General features: G+C 36.1%; 2 protein-coding genes across 3 annotated transcripts in view; one reads left to right on the plus strand and one right to left on the minus strand.

Moving 5' to 3' along the window:
• The window catches only part of TDP1 (tyrosyl-DNA phosphodiesterase 1), a 42,214-nt gene extending 40,730 nt beyond the window's left edge, over positions 1 to 1,484 (minus strand). Inside the window, exons 1-2 of one of the 2 annotated variants that reach the window (XM_032189076.1) lie at positions 1,470 to 1,484; positions 586 to 1,133 (exon numbers count right to left, since the gene is read on the minus strand). In XM_032189076.1, coding sequence (XP_032044967.1) covers positions 586 to 1,129 — 544 coding nt within the window. In that variant the 5' untranslated portion in view covers positions 1,130 to 1,133; positions 1,470 to 1,484. Of the gene's footprint in view, positions 1 to 585; positions 1,134 to 1,274; positions 1,308 to 1,469 lie in introns of those variants that run through there. The other variant, XM_032189075.1, reaches the window with a different exon arrangement.
• Positions 1,485 to 1,575: 91 nt separating this feature from the next.
• Positions 1,576 to 18,171, plus strand: EFCAB11 (EF-hand calcium binding domain 11). Its single transcript, XM_032187891.1, has 8 exons — positions 1,576 to 1,629; positions 2,712 to 2,807; positions 6,249 to 6,294; positions 8,563 to 8,664; positions 10,072 to 10,162; positions 11,815 to 11,874; positions 12,622 to 12,740; positions 18,142 to 18,171. Exons 1-7 carry the CDS (start codon positions 1,576 to 1,578, stop codon positions 12,674 to 12,676), a joined length of 504 nt encoding a protein of 167 aa, XP_032043782.1. The 3' UTR covers positions 12,677 to 12,740; positions 18,142 to 18,171.
• Positions 18,172 to 18,637: the final 466 nt, after the last annotated feature.

Raw genomic sequence — 18,637 nt, forward strand, 5'->3', positions numbered from 1 at the left:
AAGGGGGTGTGTAAGGTTGAGGCACAGCTACAGTCTAGTTGTATGCGAACAAATGATTAAAGAGCCACATGAGGAACTACAGAACTTTCCTAACCTGTTTTAATATCTCTGTGCAAAACCCCCCTGTAAAGATTGCTTTTGTTTCAGCCTGGTGACCTAAGAGATTTTTCAGAATAAGGAGATGATTGCAGGTGCACATTGCTTTTTCCCCCCTTATATCAGCTATATAACTAATTTTAGTTACACAGCATAAAGCATCAGTATCACATCACTGAAGACTGCTCTATTTTGACTTATGCTCATTTCCAGCTGCACTGAAATGTGAACCCTAGCCATAAAAACCCACTAGTGGTACCTTCTACTGTATCAAGTAACAGTGAATTAGTAGGTCCAAACCACTCCGTAGCATGAATACAAGCACAAAGGCAGGTAACAGCCCATTCCTGCAACATTCACATTCAGAGTATCAAGCCTCAGTTACACCAAGGGATTTGGGCATTTAAAAATACCCACAGGCTATAAGGAACTGTTCTCATGCACACAAGCACCCCCAAAAGCCCACTTCCACAAGAGTCACTTGCTCACCTTTTATGTGCAAGGCTCCAGAGTTATAGCTCTGCTCAATTCCCGTGACTTTAGTGAGAAAAAACCTGAACGGGTTCCCTCCGTTCAGCAAATCCCAGGTATCCTGGGCTTCACTGGGTGCTTCGTTATAGTCCTCCGCTTTATGATTCCCTGAGTGCTCGTCTTTGATATGATTTGGAGGCAGCTCTTCAGGCACATCACCCTTTTCTTCTTTCAGCCTTTTTTGGGGGGCACTCTTTTCTCGGTCTTCGGGCTCTTCATCACTACTGGAAAGACACCAGCCCAAGCCTTCCTGGGTCGCTCTCTGTTTCTCTGCGGGAGGCGTTTCTGGAGCGAGACTTTTATCGCTGAACTTCACCGGAGAAGCTTTTCTCTTGTGAGCAGCCTTCCTGGCTTCGGAGCAGGGGTACTGGGGCCCGCTGGCTTTGCCCGGTGCGGCGCTGAGCAGCGCAGACGTGGAGGGCTTCTCGCCGTCCGAGTTCTCCTCAGTGCTCTCATCGCTGCTCGACACCGTCCATTTGCCGTGCGCGCCTTCCTGAAGCATGGTCCTAGGAATTAGAAATAAACAGAAATCGCGCGTTTTTGCTGTGCTCAAGGCTGCTTCCCTTCCTAGACTCCACCGGCCTGTTACCACGACCTTTGTTTTGTTTTTATTTGGCAGAAAGCTCGCACAGTTCCTAACCTCGCACCTGGCTTGCTTGCCCCGCTCCCCGGGACACAAAGGAAGGCGGGCACAGCAGCAGCTGCCAAGCAGGCAGCGAAGGGGGAAACCCACACGTGGAAAAGGGGCCGGGATAAGGGCGCCCCCAGGCACGCATTTAGGATGCTGGAGGAGACGTCCCCGCACCACACAGACCCTCACGGACCCCCACAGCCTCGCTCACCCCGGCACCGACCGCGGCGCCCCACAGCTGCCGCCCGCCCCTTCCCGTTCCGGCAGCGCGGCGGCTTCCCCCGGGCCCTAGCGCCTGGGCCTGAGAGAAGGAGGAGATGAAGGAGGAGGAGGAAGAAGAAACCCAGCCCCAGCTCAGTCCTATGCCTCTTGTCAGTCCCACCGGGAGGCCCCGAGGACCCTTTCCATCTCTGCCATGGCCCCCTGGTGCTGCCCACCCTACAAACTGGGCACGTCCCAGCCGGCCGAATTAACCTCATAAATCGTCACTTGAGCTCCGTGCCGGCTCAGGGCAGGTGCGGGATTTGCATAATCGCTCGTTCAGCTCGGTGTTAATTACTGCAGCTGAAGTGCCCTGCTAATGAGATAACTGCATGTCGACTTCAAGGAGGGAGTGGGAGGAAAGCAGGTGTAACAGTAATCAGGGACAGCCTGGGCTACATCAAAGCGTGCTCCGCCCAGCGGACTGAACCGTCCCCGCGTTTGGCTCTCATTTATTTTATTCGAAAAATAGTAGCGAAGTTTCAACTCGTTTAGGTAATTTTACTAAAACTTTTCTACAGGCTTCAGAGGTAATATTGCATGTGGCATTGCTTCCCCAGACAACTTATGGGTGTATCCTCCGGTACCAGAAGATCTAATGATTTATTATTAACCCTGGCTGAAGCTCTTCTGAGGGAAAAACTCTTAGGAAAAATGCCCATTTCTACACGTTTTGTGCTTAATCTCTTTTCTAAGCATAGATTATGGAAACAGTATTTTTTTCTAAAAGTTCTTTAGAAAATTTGATGGCTCCTAACTACACTTGCTTTCCAGTCTCTCAGTCCTACATTTCCTGTCTATACAGGAACTTCAGTGAGAAATCAAGCATGCCTGCATATTTCAAGAGTAAACATCCTACTGAAACAAAATTAACATGATTTGGTTTCTAGAAGTCCGTACTGATATCTTCTAAGTTTACAAAAAGGCTTTTATTAAGCACATAAAAAATAAGGAAAATGTATTTCAACAAAAATTTAAAAGTAAATTGACTAGGTGTAGTCCTTCAGCTACCATAACAGAGTTCTGACAGAGATGGGACTAATCTTCACTTTTTTTTTTTTTTTTTTTAACACATAGTTCATTCAGCTAGTGAACTAAGTGAACTATTTTATTTTTCCCATAACAGTCACTCTAAGTAAAAAATTTTGGTCATGTTTATTGGTTTTTAACCCAAATCAATTTCTTTCTGCAGGTGTTTGAAGTGTGTGGTGAAGATAACAAAGGCTATTTAAGCAGAGAGGAATTTAAAGTTGCAGTAGTGCTGTTGTTTAGTTACAAGCCCTCAAAGGTGTGTATATATATATTTTTTACTTTTATGTTTTGAAGATCCGGTCTATGTGAGATCCAGCATATATAGACGTCTTGCTACTGAGAACGCTGTTTTCTGAAGGGTCTGTACAATTTAATTGTGGTAAACAGGAACACCTATAGTTTTTTTAAAGTGATTTTGTTATCTGGGGATATTTATTTCAAAAGAAAATAATGAAGTACTTTCCTGCTGAGAAGGTATCCTATAGACTGTGATGAGCAGAGGGATGCGTTGTATTTATTGCTTAAGAGATTAAGTCAAAACTATTGTGTTTTATTAGTAGTATGCTCCATTTCTTTACTCAGTGGTTTAACTAGGTGTGAAGATGTGTGTATCTTAATAATAAACTGGTATTCTCAAAAACACCTATTTCTGGATTCAAGTGAAAGTGGGACGTGTTTAATCATGACTTCTCTAATATATATCTTCCTCTGTATGAAAATCTTAACAAAAGAAAGGTTTATTGAGAGGAATCATGTATTGGGTACTCCGTACTCATAGGAAGGTACGTGATAAATTGTGTGACTTAATGCAGTTCAGGAAATTACATTTTTACTCTAGTACTGTAAGTGATCTCAGAAAGAATATAAAGAACACATACAAGAAATAAATACATGTATGTCAAAAACTTTGTCTTTCTCATGCCATGACAATACAAGCTTGACCTGTATGTTATCATATATATTTAGCATAGAAACTATGATTCATCTTTCTTCTGCAGTTTCAGCAATATTCAGGGGGTTACTTGTGAATGATTATGTATTTATTTTTTCTTCACATATTTTCAGACAATAGCCTAACAAGGTCATAGATAAAGTTTTGTATATGATTATTTAATGTAAAAAGCATAGAAATGTTTTATTTAACTGTGAAAGCAATCATCTCTGATACATTTCAACTATGAGTAAATATTTTCCCACAGAGCTAGGGTCAGATCTAAAAATAATTTAGGCTTTTAAAGTGAGATTTAACTATTGGATTCTGAATCTGAAAATGCTCAGATTCCCCTTATCAGTCTTTCACTGTCTGTTCTTACATTTGTGTTAGAATTAGCTGTTTTTCTGTTATATTCTCTGAATATAACAGGAGTACTCAAAGCTTGATTAAGGCATTCAAACAAGAGGAGTTTGTGTGTAAGTCACTGATGGCTCCTTTACGGGAAGAGAATATAAGTAGAAGACTCCCAGGCAGAAATGAGGTGCAGGTTTAGTTATTTCTTCTTGTAAAGGTGCCAAGTTACACCTGCTATGTCTCTAGACAGTGTCATGACCACCTGGCTGTAGACTATTCTGTCTGTGCAGCTGCACAAAAATTAATTAAAAACACTTGTTCCAGGTGTGATTCTGTCCTCTAGTGGTTTTGCTAGCTCCTTAAGTGGTCACGGTTCCAGCAACTGTTGCTTTTTATCCAGTGACTGATTAATGTAAAATACTAAAAGCTCCGGGTAGACAGGTACTTCTCTTTGTGCCTTTCACTAACTATGGTTAACTATGGTTCATGGCTGTGCCATGCTTTTTGCTGATGGCTGTGCATTGTGAGTACTCCCTTTGGCATTTTGGTTGTTTTTAATAAAGTTATGAGAAACAACTTTTTCTGTGCACCAGATACGAACCAAATGGAGGTCATGGCCCTAAAAATTAATTGTTAGTGTCTAGTTCTTGAGAATATTATTGTGCATTTTACCTTGTTGTCGAAATTATTGAAATCTAGGACTAAATAATAGCCCTTATATTTCTTTAGAAGTCGTAAAGAATAGCCCGGACAAGTAGAGCACTTCCAACAGCTTTTCCAAGAGATAGGGAATGGTGTGCGCATGTTACTTGTTGAGGCAAAACTGTTCATTCAACTACATTGCATACTAACATAATTCTTTTCAGTAGAAATGGCATTTATTTAGCATCACTAACTGCAATCAATCAACCACATTTATAGTAAATTGTTTCTTTATCTCTTTTGGTCATGTTTTCATTTATTCTACAAATTAAAAGTTATTCTAATGTTACCCACAAGATGTCAGCAATGAACTCCTTACTGGAGGAAGTAGGACCTAAAAATAAGAACCACATTCATACTTCACATGCTTTTTCAAAATCATTCATTGTAATTTAACAAAATTCTATTTTTTTTTTTATTTTTTTTTTTATAAAATACTGTAATTGTGTGCTTATTCAAAGAGATTCTGAGCTGTCTACTGTTAAAATTAAGCCTTCTGAGACAGGTAACTAGGAATATACGAAAATGGAAAGAGGTGAGCCTGATTTTTTGATTGATACTAGATGTACATTTGATATATTTATCAGCACATAGGAATAATCATTTCTGGTAACTAGTAGCATTTTGGGGTCATGCTTGGGTGACAAAATACTTTTTTTTTTTTTTTTTTTTTTATCTCTGAATGCTTGGTTAAGTCATCCCTTTTTCCCACAGAATATTTTAATTGATCTAAGGTGTGCCATGTTTCAACACCCATTCAGCTAGCTAACTGCACATTCAGACATTGTTTCAGATGAAAAGAGGGCACTGCAGGAATAGTAGCCATGAAAGCATTTTGTTTTCCAAGCTGAAGTTTCACTCACTGTACTACATGTTACATTCAGATCTAAATAAAAGAGCTCAACACTGTGCCTGGGTGTCCAGTGTCCAAAAAAACACCCAGTGTTTTCCCTGACTGAACTCCATACCTTCACATCAGGACACCTGTAGCTCAGCATCTGCTACTGATCAAGAAGCCAACAGCAGGACACCTTGGCATCCAGAGTACAGAAAGGCAATCTGAGCTCAGGGCTGCTCACTAACTCCAGCTGCTCTTCTGGCACATCTTATTAAAGCTTTCTGAAAAGGACTCCCATGTCTATTTGCCCAACACAGGCTGTGAAAAGTATTGCAGGCCAAATGGACTATAGGCTTAGGTTAACTGGTCACAGCATGCTTGGCTTGTCCGTTCTCCAGAATGGACTGTACTTAGCTGCCAAAGCCTCGTCTACTCCCATTGAAATGTTTCACTGCTGCAAGTATGTGCAAGCTGGTATTCTAACAGCATAGATGCAAGAGCTTGGATTTGTGAAAACAGTCATGCTAAAAAGCAGTATAAATACAGCCCAAAGTGGAGGTCTGTGCCTTTTTAGATATACACTCCCTTTTTGTTCCTTAAATTGTTCAAAGATTTGCAAGTAATCTCTCAGTCAGTTCCTAATATAGTTCTGAAAAGTCAGTCTGATTGTTTTCATCAGGTTATTTAGCTTTAAAATCTTAGCTTTAAATCTTTTCTTAAATGGCATAGATGATAACATAATATGTATTACTATGAAATCAGCATTTAGTGAAGTCACATATTGTTCATATAAAATGGAAATCATACAGGAATCATTCAGATTTATCACTTCTGTAGAAAACCACTGTGTTATATCTTCTCTGTACTAGGTGGAGGTGGATGCAGTAATGTCTTCTGTGAAACCAGAAAATTCAGGTAATATAAGAACACTAATCTGTCAATGATCTCCACTCATTTTTCATTCATAAATTTTAAAAAATAAAATAAAAATCTGATGCTTGCTCCCTAGAGTTTTGAAAAAAATGAGGTAGATTAATGATAAATGAGCTGACCATAGCTATTAAAGAGGATTATAGGATTTAATTTAGTTTTAGAATATTTTCAGTGCTTATGTGTTAAATTTAACTTGGAATTCATTTGCTTCTCAAAGTAGCATTTCTTAATATTATATAGATCAGTGAGAGAGAAAAACAATTAAAATATTGGTGTTTGAGTTGGTAAGTAATGAAAAAGATTTTCATTTAAAAAAAAAAATCTTTTCTTTTGATACTGTTCCACTGTTCACCTGGGCAAATAAATAAGTCTTACAGCACAGTTCAATAAGTGTTTCTTTCTGTAACAACATCCCCATTCATATAGTTCTGCTTTTTTTTTATTTTCCTGGTCCTCAACCTTATCAGTGGGGCCATGTGGCAAATTGTAGAGATTTTAGAGATTGTACAGATTCTTGTAAAAAATAAAAGTTGTGGAAAAATGGTTGCTTTCATCAAGAAGTCCCCTCATCCGATTTACCACATGGCCCACAAGAATTTGTATCGATACATTTGAAGGGTGGTGTGAGAGCTCTGTCTCTGTGTTTTGTATTGATGCCAAAACCCATGTTCGTTAAATCTCACCCTTACTTTCAAATTTTTAGTTTAAGCAAAAATAGATAATAAAGGCTTAACTTGGATTTTTTCAAGATAAAACCCACACATGAATGCCTGAACCAAAATAAGTGAATGAATACATAAAGATAGACCATGGATTTGTCAATGTCTAAATGGTTTGAATATTCCGTTAACGTGACCTTTTTGTGGGTTTGAGATAGCTTTACAGCCTGCTATAGTAGCACATAAATTGCCAACTCTCAAGATCAATGAATAGGCGGCACTCTATAATAGGAGTCATTCTATAAAAGGAAAATTGTATACTATAATTTTCTGGGCTTGTATGTTACTCTGAAAGAGAAAAAAAAAATAAATGGATGGAAATCTCATATTGCTTTTTATGGTTTCACTTCCATAGTTATCCAATTGAATGGAAAGCTGTTCATGCAGGCAAGTTCAGTATGTTTAGGCAACCTCTGTTATTAAAGAAATTGTGCATGTACAGAGCCTAGCAGTTGAAATCAGCATGTCTTTGTAATCCTGGAAACTGAGACTATAATAGTTCTTAATGTAGGAATTTTCAAGAAGAAATAAGGGAAGAAACACCAGAAAGCTACAGGCTTGGAGTCTAAGATTTGAATTGAGACGGCAGGTGGAGCTGAAGGAGCTGTGCTTTTGAGGCACTGCAGAAAGAATAGAATCTGAATGAATCAAAAGAAAGAGAAGTGCAGAGCTTTTGTTATGTTATTAGATTAAAAAAAAAAAATAATTAAAAAATCCTGCAGAACACAGTCATGTCACCTTCTTATTAAAATTTAATAGTTAAAAATGAGCATAAAGCATATATTAGAAGGGTATAAGAAAAATATTAGACTGTTTGAATTTTGAGCTGAAGTGTTGTTTTGTTTCCCAAAAAATGTATTTGCAGAAATTTTTATATATACATATCTGCGTATTTCATAAGAAGGCCTAAAGTTTGGGGGGCAGCATTTTGTTTCTGTATTTTATGCTTTAGTTCAATTTTAGAACAAATGGTCAATTCAAACAGTACTTGCAAAGTAGCTTTGCTTTTTAAATTTCTTTCAGTTTTCATTCATTAAAAGGGTAAGACAAATGTACAAGTAAAGACTTCAATATAGTACACAGGAGGAATAAACAATCCATGTTTACGCTCAATTTTAGTGTGACTCTCATAGGAATCTATATCTGATTATTTCAGAGTTCTCTCAGTGCTGGGAATGATGCCAGATACATTGTTTATGCAGCATCTATGGAACTTTATCCATGGCATGCAAGTGGTTTGGACTGAGAAAAGTCCATGTTTCTTTCCAGTTCAAGGAAAGATGAGATGACATTACAAGAACTTAGTAGACATAAACAGATGCATTCTAGTCAAATACAGAAAATACATGAGAAATTTTAAAAGTCATTGAAGTGTTTGCATGAGCCAACTTTGAAGACTTTTATTTCCATTTTTATATTGTATTTATTTTTGTTGTTAAAATGAATTTTAATTATTAGACAATAGTAATACATATTTTAAAGGAGAAAAATAAAACTGACATTTTTCAAGGAGATATTTCCATTTTTCTAGGTATATTATTTGAAAAGTTTTTAGATCTCATGAGTGCAAGGAAAGCTGCACAACTATACAACAGTGAAACATGGCAAATATTCACAGCTTTTGATGTGCAAAGTAAGTTTCTTCTTTGAAACATTTTGAGTGTTAATTCTAAAATAATAAAGCAAAACAAAACATCTGAAGGAAAGAAGAAGAGATTAAGATGAGGTGTCATGGATGTTGCCACGTGAAGTGGAAAAAGTATCACAGTAACAAAGATGGTGATATTACTATTAAAAAAACCACTCAGGGTCAGTAGGCTACAACATTCTAGTTAGTAGCTCTGGCTTTTATGTTGTACAGAGATCCTCCAGCTGTTGAAAGAAACCTCCAGCCACTTACCCTCCCTACCTGCTGTTACTACCTCTTGTTATTTCTCTGTTACTCTCATATATGTTGCCCTCATATATTTACGCCACATATTTTAGACATTTCTATCCTTGGTGATGGCTGTAGATCTTTTTCACTTCTCCCAATAGATCAAGGAAGGGAAACCAAAGCAACATGAATTTCCTCTAGTTCTTTTTGTGAAGTAGATGTGGTGATTTTTCTTTGTTCCTGTTAGACAGCAAAGAGGATTTCCCATCACCAAACTGAAAAAAGGAAAAAAGCCTCTGAGCAAATAGATATTGAGATGATCCTTTCCTGGTTTCTTCCTGACCTGAGATAGGACTATGGCCCTTGAAACAAGTGAAAGTGAAACATATGGCAGATCAGATGTTGGGATGATCATATGAGCATTCACTGCAGCTTTTTGCTGTGAACTGAAAGTAGCTTTTGAAGTGTTATTTTTAGTGAGTTATTTCAAAGGACTTAACTGTTTCAAGCACTGTGCTTTTGTTTGTCGTGCTATCTGCTGCACACCATCTGTGATAGCATGGTTTGAGGTACTTTATTTTCCAGTTGGATCTGGAAGTGAATTTATAACCTACATGACCGATCAGTTGATATCACTGATATGTTTCAGGAGCTTCAGCAGGATTGAACTGAAGGGGAAAATTTTTATGGAAGTTTTTTTTTTTTTGTTTGTTTGTTTGTTTGTTTTTTTGTTTTTTGTTTTTTTTTTGAAACACAGTGCTCATAGTGACTAGCATGTCAAAAATAATAGATTTCAAATATGATTTGGCATATTTGAGAGAACATATTTTCAAAGTTTCACAAGTCTGAATTTTCAATTCAAAATGTCTAATTTTAAAATTAAAAAATTTTAATAAGAGAGTTGTGGATATTGTAGGTAGTACTTTTGAACAGGGTTTACGCTGGCACAAAGGAATTTTAAAATCCTTTCTGAGTATAAAATCTTTCTGAGACTGCTTATCAATATGATGTAGCCATCCTAAAATATTTTTTGCAAGTACAATAACTTAAACTGTATAATCATTTCAGAAATGTAAATTGTTTAGCTCCCGTGCAAACATAATTGTATTTTTTTTTTTAAGTTAATTTGTATTATTTTTCTCATGTCTAATCTTAATTTAAAAGGTAGAGGGTTTTTAACTTTTGAAGACTTCAAGAAAACCTTCGATTCTGTTTCTTCAAAATTACCTGAAAGCGTCATACCTGAAGCCTTCAGGTAAGAAAAACAGAGAGATCCTTTTTCCTGACTTGCAGTCTTTTTATTATATATGTTTCAGTAAGTTGAAATGATTAGATTTTGTTGTGCAACTGAACAGACTTCAGCACATTACTATGTAAATGCCTTTAATAATGAATATTATAAATGTATACAGTATATTTTAATATAAAAATAACACAGAATAAATAAAAATAACATATGATACATACAATACAATAATAGATACCATTAAATACAGGAAGTAAATTGGTGCCTGAATACTTTCTTAAGAAACCTAAAGTTATTTACTTTTACATTTTCTTCCTGTAATCAGGAAATCTGCATTCAGGAGCTGTCTCTTGAAAAATTTAGGGTTAAAACTAGTGCATCTGTATCTTGTAAGATTTGGCTGAGGAGTGAAAGGATAAAAGTTTGAGAGTTATTTGTGGATCATAAAAGAAATTGATCTTACCGCAGCAGTTGCAAGTTAGCATTATTTCAAAAGTGTTTTGGAAAACATTGCATGGCAAAGTGTAAAACTTTCTTCTTGTGATATGAATGATTTGTTTGGTAGTAACTCAGCTATTGAAAGATGTGCTACACTTTTGAAGGCATGGCATCAGGTAGCTTGCTGAGGACCATCGTTAAAGTAGGTTATGTGCAGTTTTCCATGAAATTTCCCAGTTTCGAATTTCAATTATAATCATGATGAATTTATTAAATGAACAGAAGTATACCACAAATGTTGCAGTATACCATGCAACTAGAGAAGAAGACATGTCACAATCAACAGCAGTTCTAATGTTAGCATATTAATCAGTGAGTAACACAGTCCAGCAAGTGCAACTTGTGATTGCATATTTATGGATGAGGTTTGAAACAGAAGAAGAAACATAGAAAAATTTCTTTTTCAAACAGAAATTTGCATGTTTGTTTGGCTACCCCTGAAAGAAGTTGTGCAATAGTGTTGTGTAATACACATTTCCATAGGATTGCACAGGTCATATCTGCATGGAACTCTTCAGAACAATAATTTGGAATGGGAGTCCTAAATTCTCTTTTAAAATACACATCCCTTTTGGATGTTTCTTGTAACTCTCGGTGTGTGTCTTGAACATTATGTAGGGAAGCAGAACTAAGACTTTTGCCCTAAATTGTACAATTCGGTTAAAACTGTATGAAAAGAAAGCCAGAGGAAATATTTTGGGCATAGGTATTGGTCAGAAGAGTCAATGTACTTGTTCCTATCTTACCTGTACAGCAACTCTATCACTCAAAATCATGTTATGGCTAAAAGGAGATGCACCTGATACACAAAGCAAAAATTTATTGTTAATAAATTGAAATCTTAGCAATCTAGTCAAAGAATAATTACTAGTAGAAATCTAATATTTTCAGAAAAATAAAACGAAAAAGAAGACTGTATTAGAAAAAAATCTCAATTTACACCTTCCTCTTTTTGCATTGGTCTGCAAACCCATGTTGTATCTGAGTTTATGAGATATGGCACATATTACCTGCTTTAGATACTTATTCTTTGCTCTCTTTCTCATCTGTAAAGCTGATTTTGTATAGCTCCTGTGTCTGCATTTCTTTAACTGACTGTTGGTGAGTTGTTTATAGTCTTGGTCCTCCAGTGTTAGTCTGTGCCCTGCATCTTAACATCCTAGGCCTATATTCTTCTGCTCTATATGCTGTCCTACTTCTGAAGGTCTCTGCTATCAAGCCAGGTCTGTATTTCTCTACTGTACATCATTATCTTAAACTCATAAATATTTCATTTTACATAGAATAAATTCTTGTTACTGCTGTCTCTATAAAACTATGTTTATACTGTATAAACATAAGAACAAATTAGGCATAGCCACCTGATTCTTAAAAGACTTGATGTTAGAGATAAATCAAGTAAAAGCTTCAGGCAGGTCAAGCAAGCTCAGACCAAGTCTGACAAGTTTTAGTCCTCAGGCCTTGCACACTCAGTACAGAGTCTGTGATCTGTTACTCCACTATATTTGCTGGAATACAGAGCTATGAAATACACACTTAATACATCTGCTTTACTTTAACACTGCATATTCTTTTATTAATGTATAAAGATGTATTGAATTGGTAATAGCATTTCAGGATGGGGTGGTATTCAGGATGGGGTGGTATTAAGTGCTCTGTTTTACAAAAGAAAAAAAAAATGGCATTGTTTCTGATTATAGTAAGTGGGCATTTTTATTTTTTACTTTTAATTCCACGGGAATATGACCAAATGTATTTTCATCTCTTCCTGATAAAACAGTTTTAATGTAGATATTCTTTCTCCTGATGTATTGTTTTCTTAGAAATGTCAGTAATATTCTGCAGTTAGTTGTTGCTAAAGTTTCACAAAATGTGGTTGAATTTTCAGTTTATTTTATTAACTGACCCTAACCTTGCCTGAATTTTAGGTTTACAGTAGTATAATATTTCTTGTTTCTGTGTTAATACAGCATTTATATTGAACAAAACACTCAAATGCTTATCATGCACCTGGTGTGCACCTGATTGAAATGCCATCGTACCGTGAAAACTCAACGTTCTTTGTTGAGTTGCAAAAGTACCTTCTGAGGTAAATGATGTGATGATCTGTTCTTTCATGGTGGGGCTCTTTTTAATGGGTAGCACAGAATATAATAATGCTGTTGTTCTCTGTTTTGCAACATGGATATGAAATGTGACACGTCCTTTGCAATAATAATTTGTGATAAATTGCTGGGTGTAAGTGAACATGTCTTTTAAAGCAGGATCCGAATTCTTTTTAAAAAAAAAAAAAAAGTAATGTGATTATGAATTAGAATTACACAACATTATTAATTATGGCTGCTAAGAAAGTGTTTGTCTTAGCTGTAACATTTGTTTAGAGAAAGTCAGTATTTGTGTGCTAAATCCTCAGGCTGTGATAATGGAAGTGGTAACAGAAATAAGCTGACAGCCAATCGCACGTGAATGTGAGTGAGCTTATAAATGATGAAAAATGTCCTCAAATACAAAAGTGGACAGAAAAGTCTCCTACAGCTTTTAAAGCTGGCAAGCATAAAGCAGATCTCAAGGAAGAAATGAAGGCGTTTGTGATCTGCATTTTATGCTGCTGTACTCTTAGATTGATAGGATGGCACACCAGAGGTATATTAGTACTTCTGTGTGTATTGGTACTTTCCATACGAAAAAATGACCTAATTGTCTCGTTTTTCTTTCATGTAATTATATAATAATGAGAAAATAACCCGGTTTTCAGAGCCACCCCACGGAAGAAATCTTATGCTCTTTTATGCAAGTTTGATTTATAGACATGTACTGCAGAGCACGGTGAATATGAAACATTCATCTTCCTATGGCTAGTTGCCGTGGAAACATAGTACACAGTACAATGTCATTCCAGCTCTGGTGATGCCTGCAGTAGTTTATTCCTTTGTTGTTCTTGTTTCTTAAGCAACTGTCTTGCAGCCTTTCATATTATCACACTTCGTCACCTACACACATCTTACACATCTTTTTCTTTACCTCCTGAGAGCCATTTCTAATAGAACAGATCAATTTTTTTTGTCTACCCATGCATATCTGTATATGTACATTTTTTTTTCAAATCAGCAGTTAAGAGCTTTTCCCATGCCCACAAATAATTAACTATTGCCCTAAAACTGGTAAGACAAGATGGTAAGCCAGATTGAACATCAAAGTGGAAAGAACCTGGCTCAGCATCTTATCTCCTATCAGGGCCTGGAGTTAAGACTGTTTTTCTACAACTAGTGTCTCATTCCAGGAAGACATGAAGTAAAAATAAGCCAACAGATTCTCTTACCTGTCCTTAGCTGGCATTTGTGAGGTGGAGAAGAATGCAACAGCTGTATTAATATCCACTCTCTTTCACTCTTGTGAGATATAAAACCAAAGGAAGGGGGAAAAGAAAAAAAAAAAAAAAAGAGAGAGAGATCCTCACAATTAATCTAGAAAGGTATTAAGGATGTTCAGGGGGAAAGAGTAAAAGAGTTTCTTCTCAGGCAGAGCAGGTCTAGAGATTATAGTACTTATTTAGGAGCTCAAGGATCTTGCTGGTATGGACTGTGAAATAAATCAGAATATGTTGTCTTGCATCTCTCACTCATAAGAGTAGAGGGTAAAGCCTACTATTTATAATAACTGCATAGCAGTACTGTGTGTGCATCAAAATAGCACTTTGTAAGTAACTAGTAACGAAAAGAAAAGTAATGCTTATCTTAGGAGAGTTACTTCATACAAGGCAGTTCATTTAATTATTTTTCTCAGCTATTTTTCATGGACCATATTTGATCTGCATGACTCCATCATAGAGTTTCGCCTTAATAATGCGATGTGGAAATCTGCTTTTCCAATGTTGTAGCTTATTGTATCTTTGTATCCAGTTAGATCATTATGAAATGAGTTGGTTGCAGTGTTAACAAGATTTTTTTAATAGTTGTTTTTTTAATGGTCTAAAGGGATTTGCCTAAGCTGGCCAGTTAAACTAATGGAGAATGGACTAATTAAAACACTAGAGCATGCTTACCCTTCCATACTGCAAGGAAATTGAATGTGTTTTACACTGAGAAGCTGTATCCTAACACGGGTTCTCATTTTTCAAGGCAGTACCTGTTTGATTATTGATTACACAGGGACGTGATACACACAGTATAGGCTGTATGAGTCCCAAGCTCTGCCTTGGTGGGTTGATACTTTTCAAGAAAACATGTATGGTCGAAAATATTTTGTAGAAAATCCTGAACAATGCCTATTGATAGACACATCTTTTTGCTAATTATTAATACTGTGATTTGGTTTGTTTTCCTATCTATAAATGTGTTACTATTTTTGTAATCCAATTACCTAACAGCTTTGCTGCTCGTGGTGGGTTGACCCTGACCAGCAACTAAGCACCCGCCTGCTCAGTCAGTTGCTCACTCCTCTCACAGTGGGATGGGGGAGAGACTCAGAGGAGGAAAAGTGAGATGGGTTAGATAAAGACACTAACAAATGAAGCCAAGTTGTACATGCAAGCAGAGCAGAATAAGGTATTCATTCACTACTTCCTGCCTGTAGGTGAGTTAGCCACTTCTGAAAAGCTGGGCTTCAGCACACATAATGGTTACTTGGGAAGATAAACACCATGATCACAAATATTCCCCCTTCCTCCTTCTTTCCCAAAAGTTTTATTGCTGAGCGTGTCATATGTACAGAATATCCCTTTGGTCATTTTGGGTCAGCTGTCTCAGCTGTGCCCTCTCCCAGTTTCTTGGCCACCTCTGGACTACTCACAAGGTGGGGAGAGTGGGAAAAAGAAAGCCTGGATGCTGGGCAAACACTGCTCAGCAGTAGCCAAAATACTGGTACATTGCCAACACTGTTTTAGTCATAAATCCAGAACACAGCACCATAGAGGCTGCTATGATATAAATGAATTCCATCCTAGCCAGACCCAGTATACTGCTGTAAATTCAAATTTTTCATTAATCCTAACATTTGTCTATTAAAATTCCATCTAGCTAAATCTAGCGGGAACTGGGCATAGTGTTCCTTTTGTACCAATATACACTAATATCACACCTACTGAAAGTATAGAGCTCTCCCTACAAATATATATGACACCAGGGCATCCTAACAAAGATTTGGAATAAAATTTTTATCTGTCATGAGCCAAGTTTGTTTATTTTCCTAATCCTTCAGAAAATTCATTGAAAATTTTGTGTAAAATTTCCTGTATACTGAATTTCCTGTATAACTGAAGAGACAAGGACTTCTAAAATAATTGAAATAATCACACACATGAATTTTTGCAGGTTTGAGACTGAGCATGTGAGTGCTTTGTGCAGCATACAAAATACTGTGTGTTTACACTCATTCATTCTGAATAATTCAGCGCACTTTTTTCTCATTTGAGAAAAAATACTGCATAAAATAAATTTTAAAACATTTTTAAAGCAAAATCTGTGAAATAAAAATAGTATTTAAATTAAAAAATTATGCTTTTTTTATAATTCCATAAATTAAAAAATTTATGCTTTTTTATGCTTTTTCAAACAAATATTTGCAATTACACTAGCAAATTTAAATAAGTCATTGTATTGCATTGCTGTGGAGTAGGAATATGCACGTGGTCAGTTATGATATTACATCCATGGTACCACAACTTATTAAGATGTGCTAATGCCACACTAAGTGCTTAGCTGGTAATATCCTCAGGGCTCTCTTTTAAGACATTTTCTTTCAGATAGGATAAAACTATGATACACAATTAAAAATATTAAAGTGTGTCAGCTATAAAATAGACCAAATCCACAACATCAAAGGTTGATTTTTTTTTTGAAGGAGTAACATCTGGGTTAGCAGCAGCACAGATATTTTTTGTCTCACCTTCAACTGTGAAGCAGGTCTTCTAGCAGTAGCTTCTATTTGTTCAGTTTGCTTGATTGCATTGGATGGTAGAAACTGGCAAAAAGACTGACCCCCCAACAAACTCATTTCAAGTAAACTACTAAACAACTATTAGATTACAACTATTCTTGTTCATTTTAAACTCGAGCTACACATCTACACTATAGGCAAAAATGTTCCTTAAGCTCTTTCAGAGCATACTTTTTAATAAAAGTAGATTTTATTTTTTTTTCTCCAGAGTTGAGAATAAAATATTTTTACCAAAATAAATGGCACCTTGTATTTCGAGTGTGATCTGTGATTCTGTGTGATTCTGTATGATGTCAGACTGAAAACCAGATTTTTTTTTTTTTAAACCAATTTCAGCTAATATTAATACCAACAACTTTGCAACAAAGAAGTTTTTGTAAAGTCTAGGGTCCCTTTATAATAATAATAAAAAAAAAAAAAAGTATGACAAAAAATAAATATGAGCCTGTCTGCAGCATAATAAAAGAACAGCCCTTGTGTCAAATTGTCAGCCAGTTATCTTAGTTTTCTTTTTTGTTCTTTTTTTTTTTTTCTTACAATCTCTGCTGCATTATAAGAAAACTAATCAGCATCAGAATTAAAAAGAGGATATTGTAATATTGAATTCTAAAAAAGCTTAAAAAAAATTTAAAAAATACCTGGTGACAACACTTGTTTTTAGTATGACAGACTAAGTTAAAACTTGATTTAATAACTAGTCACATGTTAATTGGCATCATGTGGTGTTTCTGAGGTAGCTGCACAGTGACCCTTTACTTCATCTTTAGTGTTTTGTTTAAATGGAGAGTAAAATATTAATAATTATAATGGCATTTAATTATATTAATAATAATAATATTAATTATTAATAATAGCATTTAAATGACTCCCAGCAATCCTTATATTTCTGAATTTGACAAGGTTTATAAAAGTCTTCAAGTTTCAGCTTTAAAAGAAGTTCTGTGAGTTTTTAACTGACTTCTGATAAGGCTAGCATGACAATGGGCTCCTCTCACTGATATCTTTGGAACCTACAGGTTGGTTTCAGCAAAATATCACAAAGAGCCAAGATCAAATAAATAATTGGATTTCCACAAAATTCATAAAAATAAGGGAACAAAGAAATAGAAACAGATAATGTGAGTGTCCCTAGCAGAGGAAAGGGCCATTTACATGAGATATTGAATCTTAACTGGAGAGTCTACGTGGAAGTAAGACCCAGTAAAGGCCTAACTGCAGAGAAGCCTCAGACAAAGGTTTCATCATAGGCTCTAAAGCCAGTCAGTCAAAAGATGCAAATCTACAGGAAATCATGCATCAAAAGTTAAACTATTCACAGAATTATTTGCTTAATAAGATTGATATCTATTGTATTCTCTTGTTGTAGTATTTCCCTCAGAAGCTTAAAAAGTATAATGCTTTTGCAAATCCCTATTAAATAGTTTAAGGTGATTTCTCTGTTTAAAATTTAGTCACTGATTTTTTTCCTCCAAATATTTTGTATATTGTGCAAATTCTCTTAAAGTAAGTTTGATAAAAAGAGCACCTTTTAATCATGGAATCCTTGAAAAAATAAGATTACAGATACCCCTGAACACGTGCTGTGTCTTGTGTTTTGGTACGCTGATGATGTCAGAGAAGAGGATTCTTCAGTACCAAAAGTCATACAATCATTAAAGAGACCCCAGTATGGAACGAGGATGTACCATGACATGAGGTAATGTGTACAAGTTGCTTCAGGGGAAATTCTGTCTGAATATAGGGGAAAAAAATCTTCATTGCTGTGAAGAATTAACACTGGATTAAATTACAGAGAAGTGGTGGAATTTCCCTGCCTGGAAATATTGAATGCTCAGCTTCACAGGGCCCTCAATATCTAAGGCCCTACTTTCAACAATAAGTTTGGATCAGATGATTCAGTGCTTCTAAGATTTCTGCTACAACACGAGAACCTCAGAAGTCACAGTATCACTTGAGGGAGTTGGTTAAGGTCTAGGGTCACATTATACTAGGCAGTATATAAGTACTTAGTATGAAAGTACTCTTTCTTTCCCAGAGACTTTATGAGTTACT

The sequence above is a fragment of the Aythya fuligula genome, chromosome 5 (genome assembly GCF_009819795.1).
Source record: "Aythya fuligula isolate bAytFul2 chromosome 5, bAytFul2.pri, whole genome shotgun sequence".
Classification (NCBI taxonomy): domain Eukaryota; kingdom Metazoa; phylum Chordata; class Aves; order Anseriformes; family Anatidae; genus Aythya; species Aythya fuligula.

Excerpts from the sequence above, each read along its gene's own strand:
- EFCAB11 (XM_032187891.1), top strand. The coding sequence starts at position 1,576 with ATGAAGGAGGAGGAGGAAGAAGAAACCCAGCCCCAGCTCAGTCCTATG. Across the intron at positions 1,630-2,711 it reads AGCTCAGTCCTATGCCTCTT|GTGTTTGAAGTGTGTGGTGA; the intron begins GTCAGTCCCACC and ends TTCTTTCTGCAG. Across the intron at positions 2,808-6,248 it reads TTAGTTACAAGCCCTCAAAG|GTGGAGGTGGATGCAGTAAT; the intron begins GTGTGTATATAT and ends TCTCTGTACTAG.